The 16,645-nt window shown below is 44.0% G+C and overlaps 1 protein-coding gene across 2 annotated transcripts in view; it reads left to right on the top strand.

The window, feature by feature from the left end:
• Positions 1 to 16,645, top strand: part of TINAGL1 (tubulointerstitial nephritis antigen like 1) — a 203,240-nt gene that overhangs the window by 23,226 nt on the left and 163,369 nt on the right. Inside the window, exons 11-12 of one of the 2 annotated variants that reach the window (XM_081870402.1) lie at positions 1,809 to 1,854; positions 2,920 to 3,662. In XM_081870402.1, coding sequence (XP_081726528.1) covers positions 1,809 to 1,854; positions 2,920 to 3,063 — 190 coding nt within the window. In that variant the 3' untranslated portion in view covers positions 3,064 to 3,662. Of the gene's footprint in view, positions 1 to 1,808; positions 1,898 to 2,919; positions 3,663 to 16,645 lie in introns of those variants that run through there. The other variant, XM_081870403.1, reaches the window with a different exon arrangement.

Raw genomic sequence — 16,645 nt, 5'->3', positions numbered from 1 at the left:
AGCAGTTTTATATCACTTTAAACAGTCGTGGCTTTGCACCCTCCAAAGGATTCTGGGAACTGTAGTTTGTGAAGGGTGCTGAGGGCTGTGCCTTAGACTGAGAGCCTGAAGGGAAGGGAAGGGGATAGATTGTCTTCTCACTTCTAAGCTGCTGTGGATGAAATGCTAATAACAATAATGCTACTTATAATACTGTGTGAGGGACGAGGAATTCTCACTGGATTGGAACAAGCTGGGAATACAGCAGAAACCTAAACAAAACATTGGCACCAGGCGATGCTTTGAGTCTTTTTAACTTGACTCACAGACTGCAAGTACACAGAATGTTGCCACAGTTACCCATTCCAACACTGAGATCAAAACACTCAGAGATGGGCAAAGGCCTCTGCTTAGGGCAAAGGAAAACACTGAACTATGGGGGCAAGCTAAGGAGAAACAAGTGGAGGGCTCCCAGCCAGCTAGATCACGCTGTCTTTTCCACTTGGGCTTATCTTCTCAAGCTGCTTGCAGAAGGAAATGACAGACCAGATTCTGAGCTAATCAGTAAGGAATGAAATGGGAAACCCCTTCCAGTCGGACACCAAGCCTGCTTTGCTAACACCTGACCAAGAACTTTGGGCATCTCTCCCAGACAGGCAGTATGAAGTACTGCCACTAACTTTGATGGCTTTATAAGGGGACCAGACAGATTCATATACCAGCAGCTACTAGACATTATATTTATCTGTAACCTCCAGATTCTGGGCAATAACGAATGGTAGAGCATCTGCTTTGCATGCAGAAGGTCCCAAGTTCAATCCCTAGAAGCATCTCCAGGTAGGACGAGGAATGCCCCCTACCTGAAACCTTGGAGAGCTGCTGCCAGTCAGTGCAGAGAACACTAAGCCAGATGGGCCATGGTTTGACTTGGTACAGGGCAGCTTCCAAGGAAGGCTTTCCCCTCCATGTGCTACTTGTAGGATTCCTAGAGGCATCTGGTTGTCCCATCGTGGAAAACAGGATGCTGGAGTCCAGAGGGTCTCTTGTTATGATCTTCTCAAACCAGAAGGATGAATGTAATGGGGTTGGTTAAAACCTAGCAATCAAAGCAACAACAATGCTTCATTTTTTGTGAAATGCATTCCACTGAGCAAATCTGTCATAAAACAGCTTCCTGACATGTTAAAGAAGGATGGGTACAATTATTATTATTACTATTACTATTACTATTACTATTACTATTACTATTACTATTACTATTACTATTACTATTATTATTATTATTATTTATTTATACCCCACCCATTTGGCTGGGTTTCCCCAGCCACTCTGGGCAGCCCCCAACAGAATATTAAAAACATGATAAAACATCAAACATTAAAAACTTCCCTAAACAGGGCTGCCTAGTGGCCCAAACACTGGATGTTGCCTCTGAAGCATATATTTTATTCCAGGTCCTTTTGGCTTTATCATATTTTAGTTAAAGTGTGGCAAAATATTTATCACTCTCAGTTTCATTTGTAAGTATGGTCCGAAGAATCTGTCAAATTTCATTTTGGTTTCTTATCGTTCCAGTCTTAAAGATGTTTGCCATGTTTCCACATAATATTATTATTACTGTATTAAGATCTGCATGAAAATTCATCAGCATTTTGGTCCGATTACTCCAAATATACACTTTTTTTGGCAAGCAGTTTCCCTAATATTTGTTAATTGTCCTTCATCAGAAGATGCCTGGGTGGTGTGCAAATGTGTGGCTGAAATCTTTTGCATAGCACATGATAAGGAGGACCACTCAACAAAGCTGTCTCTTTCATTCTGTGTCACAGGTGGGGAGAGGAACAGCTGCCTGATGGTTCAAATCAGAAATACTGGGTGAGTGCTACCGTTTCTTAATCAGGAATTGCCACAAATTTAGGTATTGTTCATTTGAGGTATTTCATTTAAGGTCTTCCATCATAGAGCTCAAGGTGGCATAGATGCACAGTCAGGGCATTTCCAGACTGTCACTGTTTTCAGGTGGAATTCAGTCAAATCCTGGCAAATTCAGCCTGTGCGCTCAAAGCTGATTTGGAACTCTTGTGAAATAAACCCGCTTTCCTAAGAAATCAGACTCACGATATGGAAAAATATGGGGAAATGAAAGTGTGTGATAAAACTCCCTTTACACAACATCATTTAATCTCCCCACAAACAAATCAGGATGAATGCTCATTAAAGAGGGGATCAGGGAGCAACCTCAGTGTGGGGGTGATGACCAAGACACTGACCCAGACCCAAATGTTTTAACTTCAGCAAGTGGCTGCAACATATACCTTCAAAGCCCACAATGGGACCTTTTAATAATTATTCGTTATCCTAGACATCTATTTCTCCGGATCTCTCCTGCCCCGCTGTCTGCAAGTAAGCGCTGCTGTAAACGAGGCTTGAAGACAGTGCTAGTCAGCTGATTGGAAACTCTGGAATGTAGCCGATCCCAGCGGGGCTTGAAGTCACCACCAACCAGCTGGTAGCGGGTAGCATCAAGCCATGCTGCAAAGGAAAAGGGGTTCCCTGAGGTGGGTGCCCCCTCCACCTGTCACTGACCCACTGGGCTCAGGATCTGGCCTGTTGAGCTGAAAAGGTTCCCCATCCTCGTTTTAACGTGAGACTTGGTGTAGCAAAGCCACTATGAGATAGTGTTACAAAGCAGGAATCCCCAGTTTAAAACTTGCCTCTGCCATGAACTCACTTGACAGCCTTAGGTGAGCTTCTCTTTTTCTCTTTGAAAGATAATGGGGATAATACTGACAATACATGCCTTGCATGCTTGCTGTAAGGATGGCAACAAGATTGCTATGTATGAATGCTACGGCGCAGTATAAATGTGCAAAGCTGTTTTGTCGGAAACCATTAATGGCTCATGTTATCTTCTGGGCAATTTTGTGTCTCTGGCTTCAGATTGCTGCCAACTCATGGGGCAAGGACTGGGGAGAGGACGGCTACTTCCGCATTGCCCGTGGGGAAAATGAGTGTGAGATCGAAACCTTTGTGGTAGGCGTCTGGGGCCGAGTCGGGATGGAAGACATGCACCACAAGAAGTGAGGAACTTGGGAGGCCGACCTTGCATCAGCAGGTCACCAGGGAGAACTTCCTTCCTTTTGTTGCCCACACCTCTTTTCTTCTCCCCCCACCAAAAAAGAAAACAAAATCAAATCCGAGATCTGGATCAGCCAAAGAACACCACACAGCTCCTTTTCACCAACCACTGTGTCTGTCTCTGAAGAGAACAATGCTTGACCACATTTTGGGGTCTGCACAAGACTGTGTGAGGCCTAGGACTGTTCTTGAAGCCCTGGGTATGTCTAAAAGGCTTTGGATGGCCTTCTTGGAAACTTTGGAAGCTCCTTGAGAACTCAAGAAACAGCTGGAGAGGGGGAAGTTTTGTCAGAAGGGACCAAGGAAAGTTATTCTGTCTGACACCCCCTTGCTCCTCTGCATCTTTGTTAGCCTACACTCAAAACCCAAAGTTTGCCACAGAGACATCAGAAGCAAATAAGGAACACCCTGTCAATTTTGCCTGAAGAGTGGCTAATGCCATACAGTGAACTGTATGGGAGGACAAATCAGCATCTCATTTTCTGTGGGTATCCAGTAATCTCTTGTACACCTCACCAGTGCCTCAAAATGAAGCCATTTCAGAAGTGCTGGTTTCTCTGACCTGATGTTCGACAGTGGTTTGAGTCAGGAACAAGCCTCTTTCGAGGAATTGGCAGCCATTGTAATGCCAACGGCTGTGGGCTTCTCATGTCAAACCATTTTGGGCCTCAGATAACATGGGATCTCCCCTTAGCTGCTCCTTCTCCTCACACATGTACCAACACCAGTCTTATGGAGACCACACAAAAACAATCAGGCCTCACAGCCTAATACACATTGTCTCTCGTAAACACTCCCATAGTTTCATTCCTAGCCACTCCAAATTCCCATTGCTTTACCTCAGCCTGGCTAACATATAAAAGAAAAGAAGGAATCCCGAATCTCAAGTCTGTCAGGTGATGCCCTCACAAACAGAGGAGTCAGTCCAAATCACAGGAAGTGCTGTGATTTTGAGAAGACATTTCTAGAACTGCTCAGTTAGGTCCATCATTCTTGGAGGCCCAATCCTGAAATGGAAATGGCGTCCAGTTACAGAATGAGGAAACAACCCCAAAGACTGGGTTTTTCTAGACAGCTTTGCCCAGGCATGTGGGAAATTCACCTGGGTGGTGGAACAAACTACTGCTAGGGTTCCCCCCCCCCCAAAAAAGGTTGTGTATCTTATGATTCCTCGTGATCAACCAAACAATTGGAAGACAAGCAATAGTTTTCAAGAGAGCTGAGGATGGTATGAAGGAGGCATTGTTGTTAATTGTATTCACACCCTTTGTATTTGTCTGGCACTCCTCTCTGATCAAATGAATTTGGCAGATTTTTGAAACATGGCAGATACCATCCATTAAGGAGGCTGAAGCAACATGTTATAAAAAAATGTGGGGCTGACACTGAAAATAGCAACCTTTCAGCCAAGTTCTCCATAACTTAGCCCACGTCCTTATGACATCTCTAAGCTGAACACTGCCCAACTGCTGCCAAGGGCAGCCAATGTTCTGTAGCAGGAAAACACACCGTATCATGATGTCAGGAGTTTGCAGAAGAAGTTGTGCTTCTTGGAGGAAGGAACTCGGCATGGGGTTCCTGTGTGCTTTACTCTGTGCCAGAGCAGAGTGTTTGTTTGTGCCACAGGGGATGACTCCATTGTACCACCTTCAGTTATCTGAAAAAAACATTTGCCTGCCTACTGGCAGAGCGAGCCAGAATCAGCCCCCTGTCCTGCTAGAGCCCCGTGCTCTTTCCCTACCACAATGCCATTTCTCCTCTCTTCCAAATTAGAAAATAGGAAATCCTTTTTTTTTTCTTTTCTCTCCCCAACCCCTTTAAAATCCCGTTCTGTTTTCTCATTTGCCCTCCCGAGATCTCTTGCAAACACAGAGTTTTGCTGACATGAAGAACTCGGTGCACCAGCCCATATATTATCCATATTGAAAGCCTTCATTCTCCCCTGCTCTGGCCTCACTCTGCCCCTATCAGTTATCCCTGTCCCTTTCTTTCATGTTTTAGCGCCTGTCTCTGAGCCTTCTGTACAGGATGTGGGGGTCTTTGGGTGCTTAATCCCACCCTGGCTTAGTAAGACCATTGTTGGGAGTTTGGTGCTGATGAAAGGGGGCTTTAGTCAGGCGTCATGGCTGGTTCTGTCAGTTTTTGCAAGCTTCACAAGTGTCAGTGTAAACACCGAGCCGCCCCCATTCATGTGAAAGAAGCGGAGAGTGAAAGCGCACATTAAAGTGGAGTGCGTTCACGCCTGACTGAGGCAGCGAGGCTTTAGGGTAAGTGTCTGTGCCAGCACTCCATATGGAGTCCAAATGAAGTTTTAACAAGGGAGAGGCCAGCAAGTACATGTGCCCAGATCAAAGCAGAAAAAGAGACATCCAGGTGATTGTGGATTTTCTAAGCCCAGACCTTGGCTTAGAACTCACAGGCCCATAAAGCTGTGGCTGGGACTATACCACTTCAGACTGCAGGTGGCGGTGATGGATGCATAGACTGGTCTATGAAAAATTTAAATAAAAACATGGATGCTATGCTAGGGAGAAAGCAAGGTGCAAACCCACCTCCATGGCATCTGTCCAGGTAGATGGCATTTTTAATTTTGGCATGAAAAGTATTCCATGTGTGCCTCCACTCGCAGTCTGCAGTGGTATAACACAGGTTGGATGCCAGACACAGGTTGACCAGGGAGAACTGGGCCACTGCATGAAAGCAGAACAGAACTGCCTCCAGGATACCTGTCCATTTCAAAGTGCTTTGGGAATGGAAAAGTGCATTGGGGATACAATGCAGTCCACGCTTCCATCCTAGGTTGACTTGCTGTCCTCTCTAAACTGTTGGCAGCAGCTGCAGCTGTTTTTAGGAGCAGCCTAGATTCTGACATCCATTTGTAACTACTGTGCAATCATTGTGGGCAATCCTCTAATGCTGCCCACTTCCTGGCTATTATAGCTCCATCCCTTCTTCTTCTTTCCTTATCAAAGCTTTTAACTGAAAAAGGAAAGATAAGAAAATGTAATGAATTGCCATCAGTGCACCTGTGCACCCATTGCCTAAACTTGGTAGCCCTCTTCCAGAGAATGTTCCGACAGGCATACATGTCTCAGTTTTTTTCTTTACATTTAGTTGCTGGGCACTTCATCAGTAGCTAAATGTGTGAAGTAGCTGGCGCCCTTGAACTGTGATGAAATTTTTGTGAAGAAGGGAGTTTCAAAGTTCCTCAAAGCTAACTGTGTGTCTGGAGACTCTACAAATGGCCAACAAATGCATGGCTGTTGGAGTGTAGTGAGGCTTGAGTGAACATTTCTCCAGTCTGCAACATTTTATCTGCAATGGCCTGTTTACATAGGGTTGCCATAGCTGTTGAGCTTTCTTTGGAAAATCTCTGAAAAAAATTGAAGTTTTAGAGCTTTTTTAAAGGAAATTCGACAAAAAAAATAAATCAACATTTTCAACATGGGTTGCTATGGGTTCCCAGTTATTTTCACCTCTTTTGGAAATTCCACCGGGACTCCATTTTCAGCAGGCGAATCCTGGATATGTCCAGGGAATTCCAGACATATGGCAGCCCTACATTTACACATACAAGTCATCACTTGCACCCGAGGCCAAGTCATGCAGGAGAATGAGATGAAAGAACCTAGTGGTTATAAGAATGAAATATACTTGATTTAGGCTGCGGGTTGGCAATGCCGTTTTGAAATGCTTCCCCCGGGTTTTAAAAATAATTCACTGAAAGTAACGAAAACAAAAACCCTACCATAGCTGATCTAAATGTTATGAGTGCCTGGTTTTAAAAGCTCTAACCCCAGCCACGCACTCTGCTGTGCTTGCAATGAGATTTTTAACATATCAGCACATTGAATAATGTGATCTCCCACCTGCCCTTTGATATTATGTACCTTGTTCTTCCACCTCAGGACTCTTGCCACCTCTTCCTGCTACATGTAAAGCCTGTGCTTAAAATAATTTCAAAACTTGAGGGATTCAAAATGGTCGCAGCTGACTTGGCCTGCTAAATTCAGCAAAAGTGAGGCATAGCCTTGCCTTTTCAGGTGGTGCCATTGACCAAAATGTTCTGAGAAGGCAGTTACTCCCCATGTTAGAAGACTGGCTATTATATTAGTGCCTGCTCTCCCTGCCCCTTTGAAGCACACAGCATAACATTGACTGGATATAGGTGCATTTGTGCAAATTGTTGTTGTTGTTTAGTCATTTAGTCGTGTCCGACTCTTCGTGACCCCATGGACCAGAGCACGCCAGGCACGCCTGTCTTCCACTGCCTCCCGCAGTTTGGTCAAACTCATGCTGGTAGCTTCGAGAACACTGTCCAACCATCTTGTCCTCTGTCGTCCCCTTCTCCTTGTGCCCTCCATCTTTCCCAACATCAGGATCCTTTCCAGGGAGTCTTCTCTTCTCATGATGTGGCCAAAGTATTGGAGCCTCAGCTTCAGGATCTGTCCTTCCAGTGAGCACTCAGGGCTGATTTCCTTCAGAATGGATACGTTTGATCTTCTTGCAGTCCATGGGACTCTCAAGAGTCTCCTCCAGCACCTTAATTCAAAAGCATCAATTCTTTGGCGATCAGCCTTCTTTATGGTCCAGCTCTCACTTCCATACATCACTACTGGGAAAACCATGGCTTTAAATATACGGACCTTTGTTGGCAAGGTGATGTCTCTGTTTTTTAAGATCCTGTCTAGGTTTGTCATTGCTATTTGTGCAAATTATGGGCTAGCAAAGATGAAAAGTAAAACAAATGGTGACAGATAGGGAACTTCCAGACAATCTGTTTATTGAGCATTGTTTGCAGGGAGGCTCATTAGGGTTTGCTGTTAAGTGAACATTCATCCTGATTTGCTTGTGGGGAGGCTGGAGGACGACTGCGGAGGGTGTTGCATCCAGCTAGTGTTATCTGACGCATTCCAGAGCATTTCCCTGTCACTTTCCCTATTGCTGAAAGTCTGACTGAGTGGGTTTGTTGCCCAGGACCTCTCAGTCAACTGTACTTGCACAACCGGAATTTGCCCAGAATGTGACTAAATTCCACCCAGAAATATGAACAGCCTGGAAGCGCTCAGAGACATAAATGTTGCAAACCTAAATAAATATAACCAGTTTGTCTGTTGCGGCTTTCCACAAAGAATCATGAAAAGGTTACTGATCCAGGAGGTGTTGCACGTGTTAAAAGTCTATTTATGTACATGGATCTCTTCAGCTGGCTCAGAGCACCTGTGTATTATCCACACGCTCTGGTTTCTGAATAGAGGGAATCTTCACCTTTGCAACTAACAGCTGACACTTGCATGAATGAACAAAACTTGATGTGTGTGTGGCGGCAGCGGCAGGGAGCCCTGCTCCAAATTCTCAAGTTATTACATTCCAAAGAAGTTGCTTCTGATCAGGCGTAGATCAAGAACTTATTCAAAGACAGAAGCAATCCTACTATCTTGTCTATGCAGAAGGTTTTGTATTTCTAAGAGCCTTTTTATATTTATTTTGCTTATTTGTAAATAAAGTGCATCAAAGACAGTGGCAAGAACTGTGTGTGGCTGGTTTCTTTCTTTCCACCCGGAGCCTTAGGCTAAATTTTAGCATGCACACCCCAGGAAAACACACACACTGAACTGGGAGAGGTTATCTGCTGGTATTTGGAAACCAACACTGAGGTTTTCCTAAAGACACTTAAACTTGAAAATTTCATTAATATACAAAGGAAAACTGGCGTATTTGTAACTTCTTGAAGAGGCTGCTTTTTATTTTATTTTTTTGTCCAGATGGGGTTTTTCCTCTTGGGGGTAATTTTCAGCAAGAAAACGTCAGTTGCAGAAAGAGTCAAAGACGACAATCTTGTGGGTTTTTGTTTTACATTGAAAAAGGACAGGAATGCCATCACACTTTCGTGTCACGTCTTATCTGTAGCCAGATTACTTTTGTGACCAGAGGTATCTTTTGATACACCCAAACTTGGCCTACCTGGCAAAAACTTGGCCTCATTGCAAAGCACCACGGGAAGGGGAAAAGACAGAAGCAGACTCTTCCTGCTCTCACTTCCAGCCTCAGCTCTGGCCTCAGGGGCTTTTGCTCTGAGACGTCTGCAGGCATGCCTCCACCGCTGGATGTGTGTAGAGCGGGGAGGGGGGAGGTCAGCACCTGGAAAAGCTGCACAGTCGAGATAAGAGCCTCGGCCATTGTCTTGCTTCCTGTTATGCTGGGATGCATTAACCTTTGGAAAACCTTCTTCATGGAGTCCCCTGCCAGGAAAATGGGACAGCGGCTCAATTTAGATGCGATACCTCCTGCCCCTGCAGTAGCCATTAGGGAAGTCCTGTCTGTGTCCTCGAGTGTCTTCTGATAAACCTGGGACATACCAAACTATCAGAAATAGGTGGGGACCCACAAGATTGATTGCTCCCCATCCACCTCCAAATTCCTGTGCGTGGAAATCTAACACACCAAGCATAAAGTTGGACTCTCCTTGATAGCTAGCTTTCTGTGTGTGAGTAATTTTTTTGGATGGATGATTATCAGGGCTCGTTCACACTTCCTCTTTCCCTGTGCCTAGAAAGCACAGGTCTGAGCAGTTTTCTGCTTGACCAACGCTTTCTAGGCATGGGAGGTCTATGTGGTTTTCCCCTCTCTCCACTCCTTTCCCAGGGAAAACTTGCTCTTTGGCTCTAAATCGGAATGAACGGCAGTCTGGGACAACCAGATCGCTGCCCCCCCTCAATAAAGAGTGGTTTCCCCAGGGGAAAGGAGCAGGCCAGGAAAAGAGGCTTTGGAAATTTATGGGGTAACTTGTTAACAGTCCTGTGCTGCACTTTTAAAACCAGCCAGTTCAGGTTTACAATCCTGCACATACTTACAAGGTGGCAATCTCCATAGAATTAAGCAGGGCTCACCTCTGTGCAGTTTGCTTAGCATGAACCCACACTAGGAATTGTGACAGCAGGGACCCCTCCTCTGAATCAGAGTGAGGCACTTTTCAGTTTTAGTCAGTTGCTGCTGCAAAATTGCAGTGCTTAAGTGCCCACCGTAACTTTACAAGGGAGGAGGTTGTGGAGGAAACCAGAACAACTTGGCCACACCTCTGTGACCGCTCATTGGTCATGCCCCCAGGACCTCCTAGCAGCTTCACCTTTTCTGGTGGGCAACAGGCATCACTGACCGGCTCATCTTAAAAGTTGAAACCACTGAACAGGCCTGTCAACATAAAAAAAGAGGTAAGGTTTCAAGTCAAGATGTCTGCTGTGTCTCTACTACAAGAGAATTTCACTGCATGGAATCAACAGCACTCAACACCTGACTTCTAGACAGTGCCGGTTGGGCTTCTGAAACATGGAGGATGGCTAACAACATTCCTCCAGATTTTTCTCTCTGATTTGGCTGAAATATACAGTCACCTCATTCTTTTTAAATGATAGCTCTAGATGTTATTTCATTGGTGTTGTTAAGTCCAGTGGTACCTCAGGTTACATACGCTTCAGGTTACAGACTCCGCTAACCCAGAAATAGTGCTTCAGGTTAAGAACTTTGCTTCAGGATGAGAACAGAAATTGTGCTCCGGCGGCGCAGTGGCAGCAGGAGGCATATTAGCGAAAGTGGTGCTTCAGGTTAAGAACAGTTTCAGGTTAAGTATGGACTTCCGGAACAAATTAAGTACATAACCCGAGGTACCACTGTAATTGAAAACCACTCTGTAATCCTTCAATATATAGTCAGTGCCAGATATACATATAAGCTAAACAAGCTATAGCTTAGGGCCCCACTCTCTTGGGGGCCCCCCAAAAAAAATTTAGAGGGGAGAAAACTGGATGTACATTTCCAAAATATAAGATAAAAAACAAATAAAATAAAACCTACATTCAGCAACAGTGTTTTGTGTTGTGTAGGCTCCTATGATGTAAGTAATGGGCCCCAAATCATTTTAAGTTAGAGCTTAATAATTATTTCACTATTAATATACTTCTTCTTAATTACATTTCACTATTAATATATTTCTTCTTAATTGTATTTCAGTTCAACAATTACTTTGATAAAATACATATTTTGTTATGTGCAAATGGCTTTAGATACCTGTTAGGTCCATAAATGACCATATAGCATATATTCAACACAAAAAAAGCAGCGACAATTTGTTGTTGACAAAGGACAGCTGGACATATATAGGGCCCCTTTACCTTCAGTAGCTTAGGGCCTCATCAAACCTAAATCTGGCCCTGTATTATAGTGTAGGCACCCCTGATTTAGCTGTCTGCCACCTTCCCTCCTCACCCTTCACTGCATTTGGAGTAAGGAAATGCTGCCATCTTGTGCCATCCTGGGAAACTTCAGGAGCTCAAGACCGGGCACCAGCCTTCTGTTTTCTGAATTTCATTTCTTTCTGACTTCATGGTCTATGTGGTAGATGGATGCAAATTCTGTACTAAGTGTGTTGAGTCTTTTTAAGGTGCCCCCACACTTTTTGTTTTTGCTGCAAGAGACTAGTGGAAGGACTCTGGACTCTTCCATAAATGGCAATTACCATATGTCTCCCCACCTAGTGAAGAAACCAGAAACAGCAGTTAGACATGTTCCCTAAAGATCTGAGCTCAAGATTTAATGCAGATATACCCTTCTATCTTAGGGTTGCCATATTCCCAAAAGTGAAAATCCAGACAAATTTGCAGCCCCATTCTATCTGTGCAGCTGAGGAAAAGCAAAACTACTGTATTCAGCTCCTGGAGACAAAGTTACTTCCCAAAACAGGGTCCTTCCCAACCCCAGCCCCAGCCCCACAGTGCCCTAAATTGATTAGGAATAAGCAAAACCATGATGTAAGTGCGCTAAGTGCTATTGTAGTGGGGTGACTCAGTGAATGAGTTCTGCTGTCTGAGGTTGTTGCTGGTCTGAAATGTCACATTTGCCGTGATTGCATATGGCAGTCTTAGGCCATTTTTTCTCACCGCCTCGCCCCCCTCTCCCCATTTCCAAGGTAACACTTTGACAACACCAGGGGCATAGATTAAGACTAGATTTTTATCAAATATTTTTGCCATACATTTATGGAACACAAAGTATATGACCTGGTAGAATTATAGATACTTCCTTTGCTTTAGCAGCCTGCTAAGCAAATTCTTGGATTCACTCCTTAGTTACATCTGGTTGCATAAATGTAATGTACTCTTTATTAGGCTGTCTAAGTTCAGTTGGTCCTGCAGAGGATTTATAGAACTGTGGCTACCTGCATCAAAATAGATGTCTTGCCCATTCTGTCAAACTTGTTTCTGCTCAAGCCTTACAGTTCTGGTTCTGCTCAGGAGATGGCACTGGAGACACACTAACTGAAAGCCTCTCACCGTCTCAAGCCCAAATTTGAAGACTGTTTTGGAAAGTAGGGAGTTGTCATTAAGTGAGGCGATGAAAATAACAGGGTTTGATGTGCTAAATTGCAAGAGAAGGAGAGAGGAGGGCTTGGGCGGCGGGGGGGGGGGGGGCAAAGTTAGTATTTATTTGGGTGTGGGATGATAGGAGTTTGACTACAATAGAAAAAAAGCTAATGTGCAAAAAAAAATTCTATCACCGCCTCAAGACAATTTTCAGGCAGAACAAGTAATGATGTTTGAAAAATGTTTGGAGTCCTGCAGAAAAAGTCATTTGACAGAGTAATGGATTGATTTTGGCATAAAGCCCTAAGGCATGATCCATTTAAAGTTAGGTATTTTGAAGCCCCATTAATTTAGGATGAGGAACATTTAATGATCATACAAAGCTGGCTCCAAGTCTTTGTGGGCCTTTGGCAGCAGTACATTGGTAAGTCAGTCCGCCCCTCTCAATCTTACAGGCTGTGCCATGGAGGTCACCCATGTTAAGTCCTAATTCTAGGAAATGAGCATAATTTGTGTTACATAGAAGGCAGACCACGAAGGTTTTGGTATTTGAGACCTTCGATCTGGAGTTCAAAGCATCTACCTGGGGACTTTGTGTGGTACTTCAGTTACTTAAATTACTTAAGGGAATTAGCCAGAATTAGCGAGTCCCCATTTCAAATAAATAATTTCAAATAAACTTATTTCTGTTCAGAATAAAAATGGCAGTCAAAGAATAAAAGGGTTTGTGGCTTAAAGCTCCAAAAAGCAACACCAGCAGAATAGCAAGGTGGTTACTTGCAGCTAATATGTACATAATGCTACCCAAACCTATATTGCCTGGACCAACTGTTTACATCATACCCTCCAACATTTCTTCAGTTAAAATAGGGATGTCATTATTAAGTAATTTCGTTGTCCCCGAGAGGGGGCAATGACAATAAAGATATTATTATTATTATTATTATTATTATTATTATTATTATTATTATTATTATTTTATTATTATTATTATTATTATTATTATTATTATTATTATATCCCATCCATATGACTGGGTTGCCCCAGCCACTCTGGGTGGCTTCCAACATAGATAAAAACATAGTAAAACATTAAACATCAAAAACTTCCTAATACAGGGCCACCTTCAGGCGTCTTCTAAAGGTTGCATAACAGTTACCTATCTCTCTGCAGGATAGGCTGCCTGCGGACCAAAGCTCAGCTGACCAAGAACCTTTGACCCAAAGGCGGCCTTAGTGGAGAATGAAGAATCTATCTTACAATGTGAAGCCTGTGTAGCCCCCTTGTGCATGTCCAGAATGGGAAAATCACCCTAAAAGTCTGTGGAAGGAGGCTGCTCCCCCAAGCTGTACTGCAATAAGCACCAGGAGAACCTTTGTTTATAGCTGGGTATATGAGGACAGTGCCCTCCTTTAGCTTCAGGATGCAGTGGGCTGCCCTTCACTGGCCTTATTTAAGCAGAGGCTGCATAACCATCTGTCGGAAAGGCTGTAGTTGTATGCTGCACTGAGCAGGGAATTGGATCAAAGGACCTCTAGGACTCTTCCAGCTTCGTAATCACAGTACTCTGTTTTCTGATGGGAGGAGTGCCCGGTGGTAGTTGGCAATCTCTCTCTGCTGAGACACCCCCCCCCCCCGGAAAGAGGAGAGGGAGAGCAGTCCAGTATCTCCAGTCAGCACTGCATCCTCTGCCATGTCATGGGGCTCTGCAGATGCCCGGCTGGGTCTGACACTGGGCATCAGCTTGCAGTGAAATGGGACTTAAAATTGCTTAAATGTTGGTTGCACCATGCACATGGATTCTAGTGATTTAGCTGTGTGATTCCTACATTGCAAAGGGCTGGACAAGATGACTCCTTGGGTACCTTCCAACTCTATAATTCTAGTGTTGCTGTTATTGTTACCAGTGCTTTTCTTTTTTTAAGGAAAAAAGGTGTTGGTATTCACCATGAAGTTGTTATAGTAAGTGCCACATTTTTCTCATATATATATATATATATATATATATATATATATATATATATATGCAGGTTTTGGTGTCCTCGGGTGTCTTCCCGTGTAAAAGTTGGGGTGTCTAGGCGACGTTTCGACGAGGTCTCACTCGTCATCTTCAGGCTGGTGCTTTCGGCTTCTTGTTACTGGAACAGAGCAGGATCTCAGTGTTTGAGTTCCTATAAATACTGTAGAGGGGGTGTGGTGTATAGCCTCCAATGTTCTGGGCAGAGAGGAAGTTCCCAGGCTAGTGTGCCTTTTCTTCTTTTGTTCCTTAATTACAAACTTTGGCTCAGATATGTTGACGACACCTTTGTAATTTGGCCACACGGGAAAGAAAAACTGGATAGCTTCCTCACACATCTCAACAACTTACACCCCAAAATACAATTCACTATGGAAATAGAAGCCAACAACCAACTTCCCTTCCTTGACGTCCTAATCTACAAAAAAACCTGATGGCTCCCTAGGACACACTATCTACCGGAAAAAAACACACACCAACCGCTACTTACATGCACAATCACACCACCACCCTGCACAAATAAACTCCGTAGCCAAGACTCTCATCTCCAGAACCAAACGCCTGGCTGACAAAGACCACTTGACAACTGAGTTACAGAATCTCTCAAACGTGTTAATTGCCAATGGATACCAGCAAAACAGGATTACGAAGCTAATCCAAAAGGAAACACCCCCCAAAAACCAAGACACAGAAGAAAACAATGGCATGGCCCTCCTTCCTTATATCAAGGGCACTACAGATAAAATTAGCAAAATCCTCCATAAACACAATATCAAAACAGCCTTTTGCACCAACCAAAAAATAGCCAATATCCTCAGAAACCCCAAGGATAAAATCCAGTTGGAAAACCAAGGGATCTATGAAATACCCTGCAAAGTCTGCCCAGCCACGTACATTGGACAAACAAACAGACGAATAAATGCACGTATCGCAGAACACAAGAATGCCGTCAAAAAAAGAAGAAAAAACTTCCTCTCTTTTCCAACACATGAAAGAAACAGGACACGAAATTAATTTTGCAGATTCCAAATTGCTCTTTAACACGGAACATCACCACAAGAGAATAATCATGGAAGCCATCGAGATAGAGAAACACCCTCACAACATGAACAAGCGTGACGACACATCCCGCTTGCCAGACATCTGGAAATTAGCCCTCCCCACAAAAACTGACAACAGATCCAGAGGCACACAGAACGCCAACACCAATCAACCACACCAGACCCAAACCCAGACCCTCTCCACAGATGAATTACAGACACCATCCAGTAGCCAATCCATGGTGGCACCTCCGGATGCTGCACCCCCCTGCAATCCCTACACAGATCTGGCTGACACAAGCCACAAAACCACAGCTCGCCCCTATACACGAAGCCAAGCCAGAGCACAACTAAGTACAGTACAGCCATCTTCTCAGGAAAACTCTTCACAAAGTTCAAGAGGTCAAGACACAAAGACTTTAACAACTAATCCACACCTAATGACCCACCTAAGTGGTACTCAGGATATCACTCAAGAAATCACTCAAGATATCTCTCAAGTAATTAAGGAACAAAAGAAGAAAAGGCACACTAGCCTGGGAACTTCCTCTCTGCCCAGAACATTGGAGGCTATACACCACACCCCCTCTACAGTATTTATAGGAACTCAAACACTGAGATCCTGCTCTGTTCCAGTAACAAGAAGCCGAAAGCACCAGCCTGAAGATGACGAGTGAGACCTCGTCGAAACGTCGCCTAGACACCCCAACTTTTACACAGGAAGACACCCGAGGACACCAAAACCTGCATTCCTGTACCCGTGAAAATCTACGAAAGCAAATATATATATATATATATATATGGTGGCGGTACCTCATCTCCTTGAGTACTCCTAGAAAAAGCACTGTTTGTTATTATATTTATATATCCCACCTATCCTCCAAGATCCTCAAGGTGGTGTATGTGAGTCTCCCCCTCTCCATTTCACCCTCATAACACCCCTGCGATGTAGCCTAGCCTGAGACACAATAAACAACACCCAAGGTCACCCAATAAACAACATGGCTGAGTGGGGATTTGAAGCCTAGTCTCCTAGATCCTACTCCAGCACTAATCACTACATCACACTAGTTCTGAGGAGGCAATTCATAAACAATTTACCTCACAGAACCAAC

This window comes from Podarcis erhardii, assembly GCF_964252035.2.
Source record: "Podarcis erhardii genome assembly, chromosome: 7".
Classification (NCBI taxonomy): Eukaryota; Metazoa; Chordata; class Lepidosauria; order Squamata; family Lacertidae; genus Podarcis; species Podarcis erhardii.
This window is presented reverse-complemented; position numbering and strand designations above follow the sequence as displayed.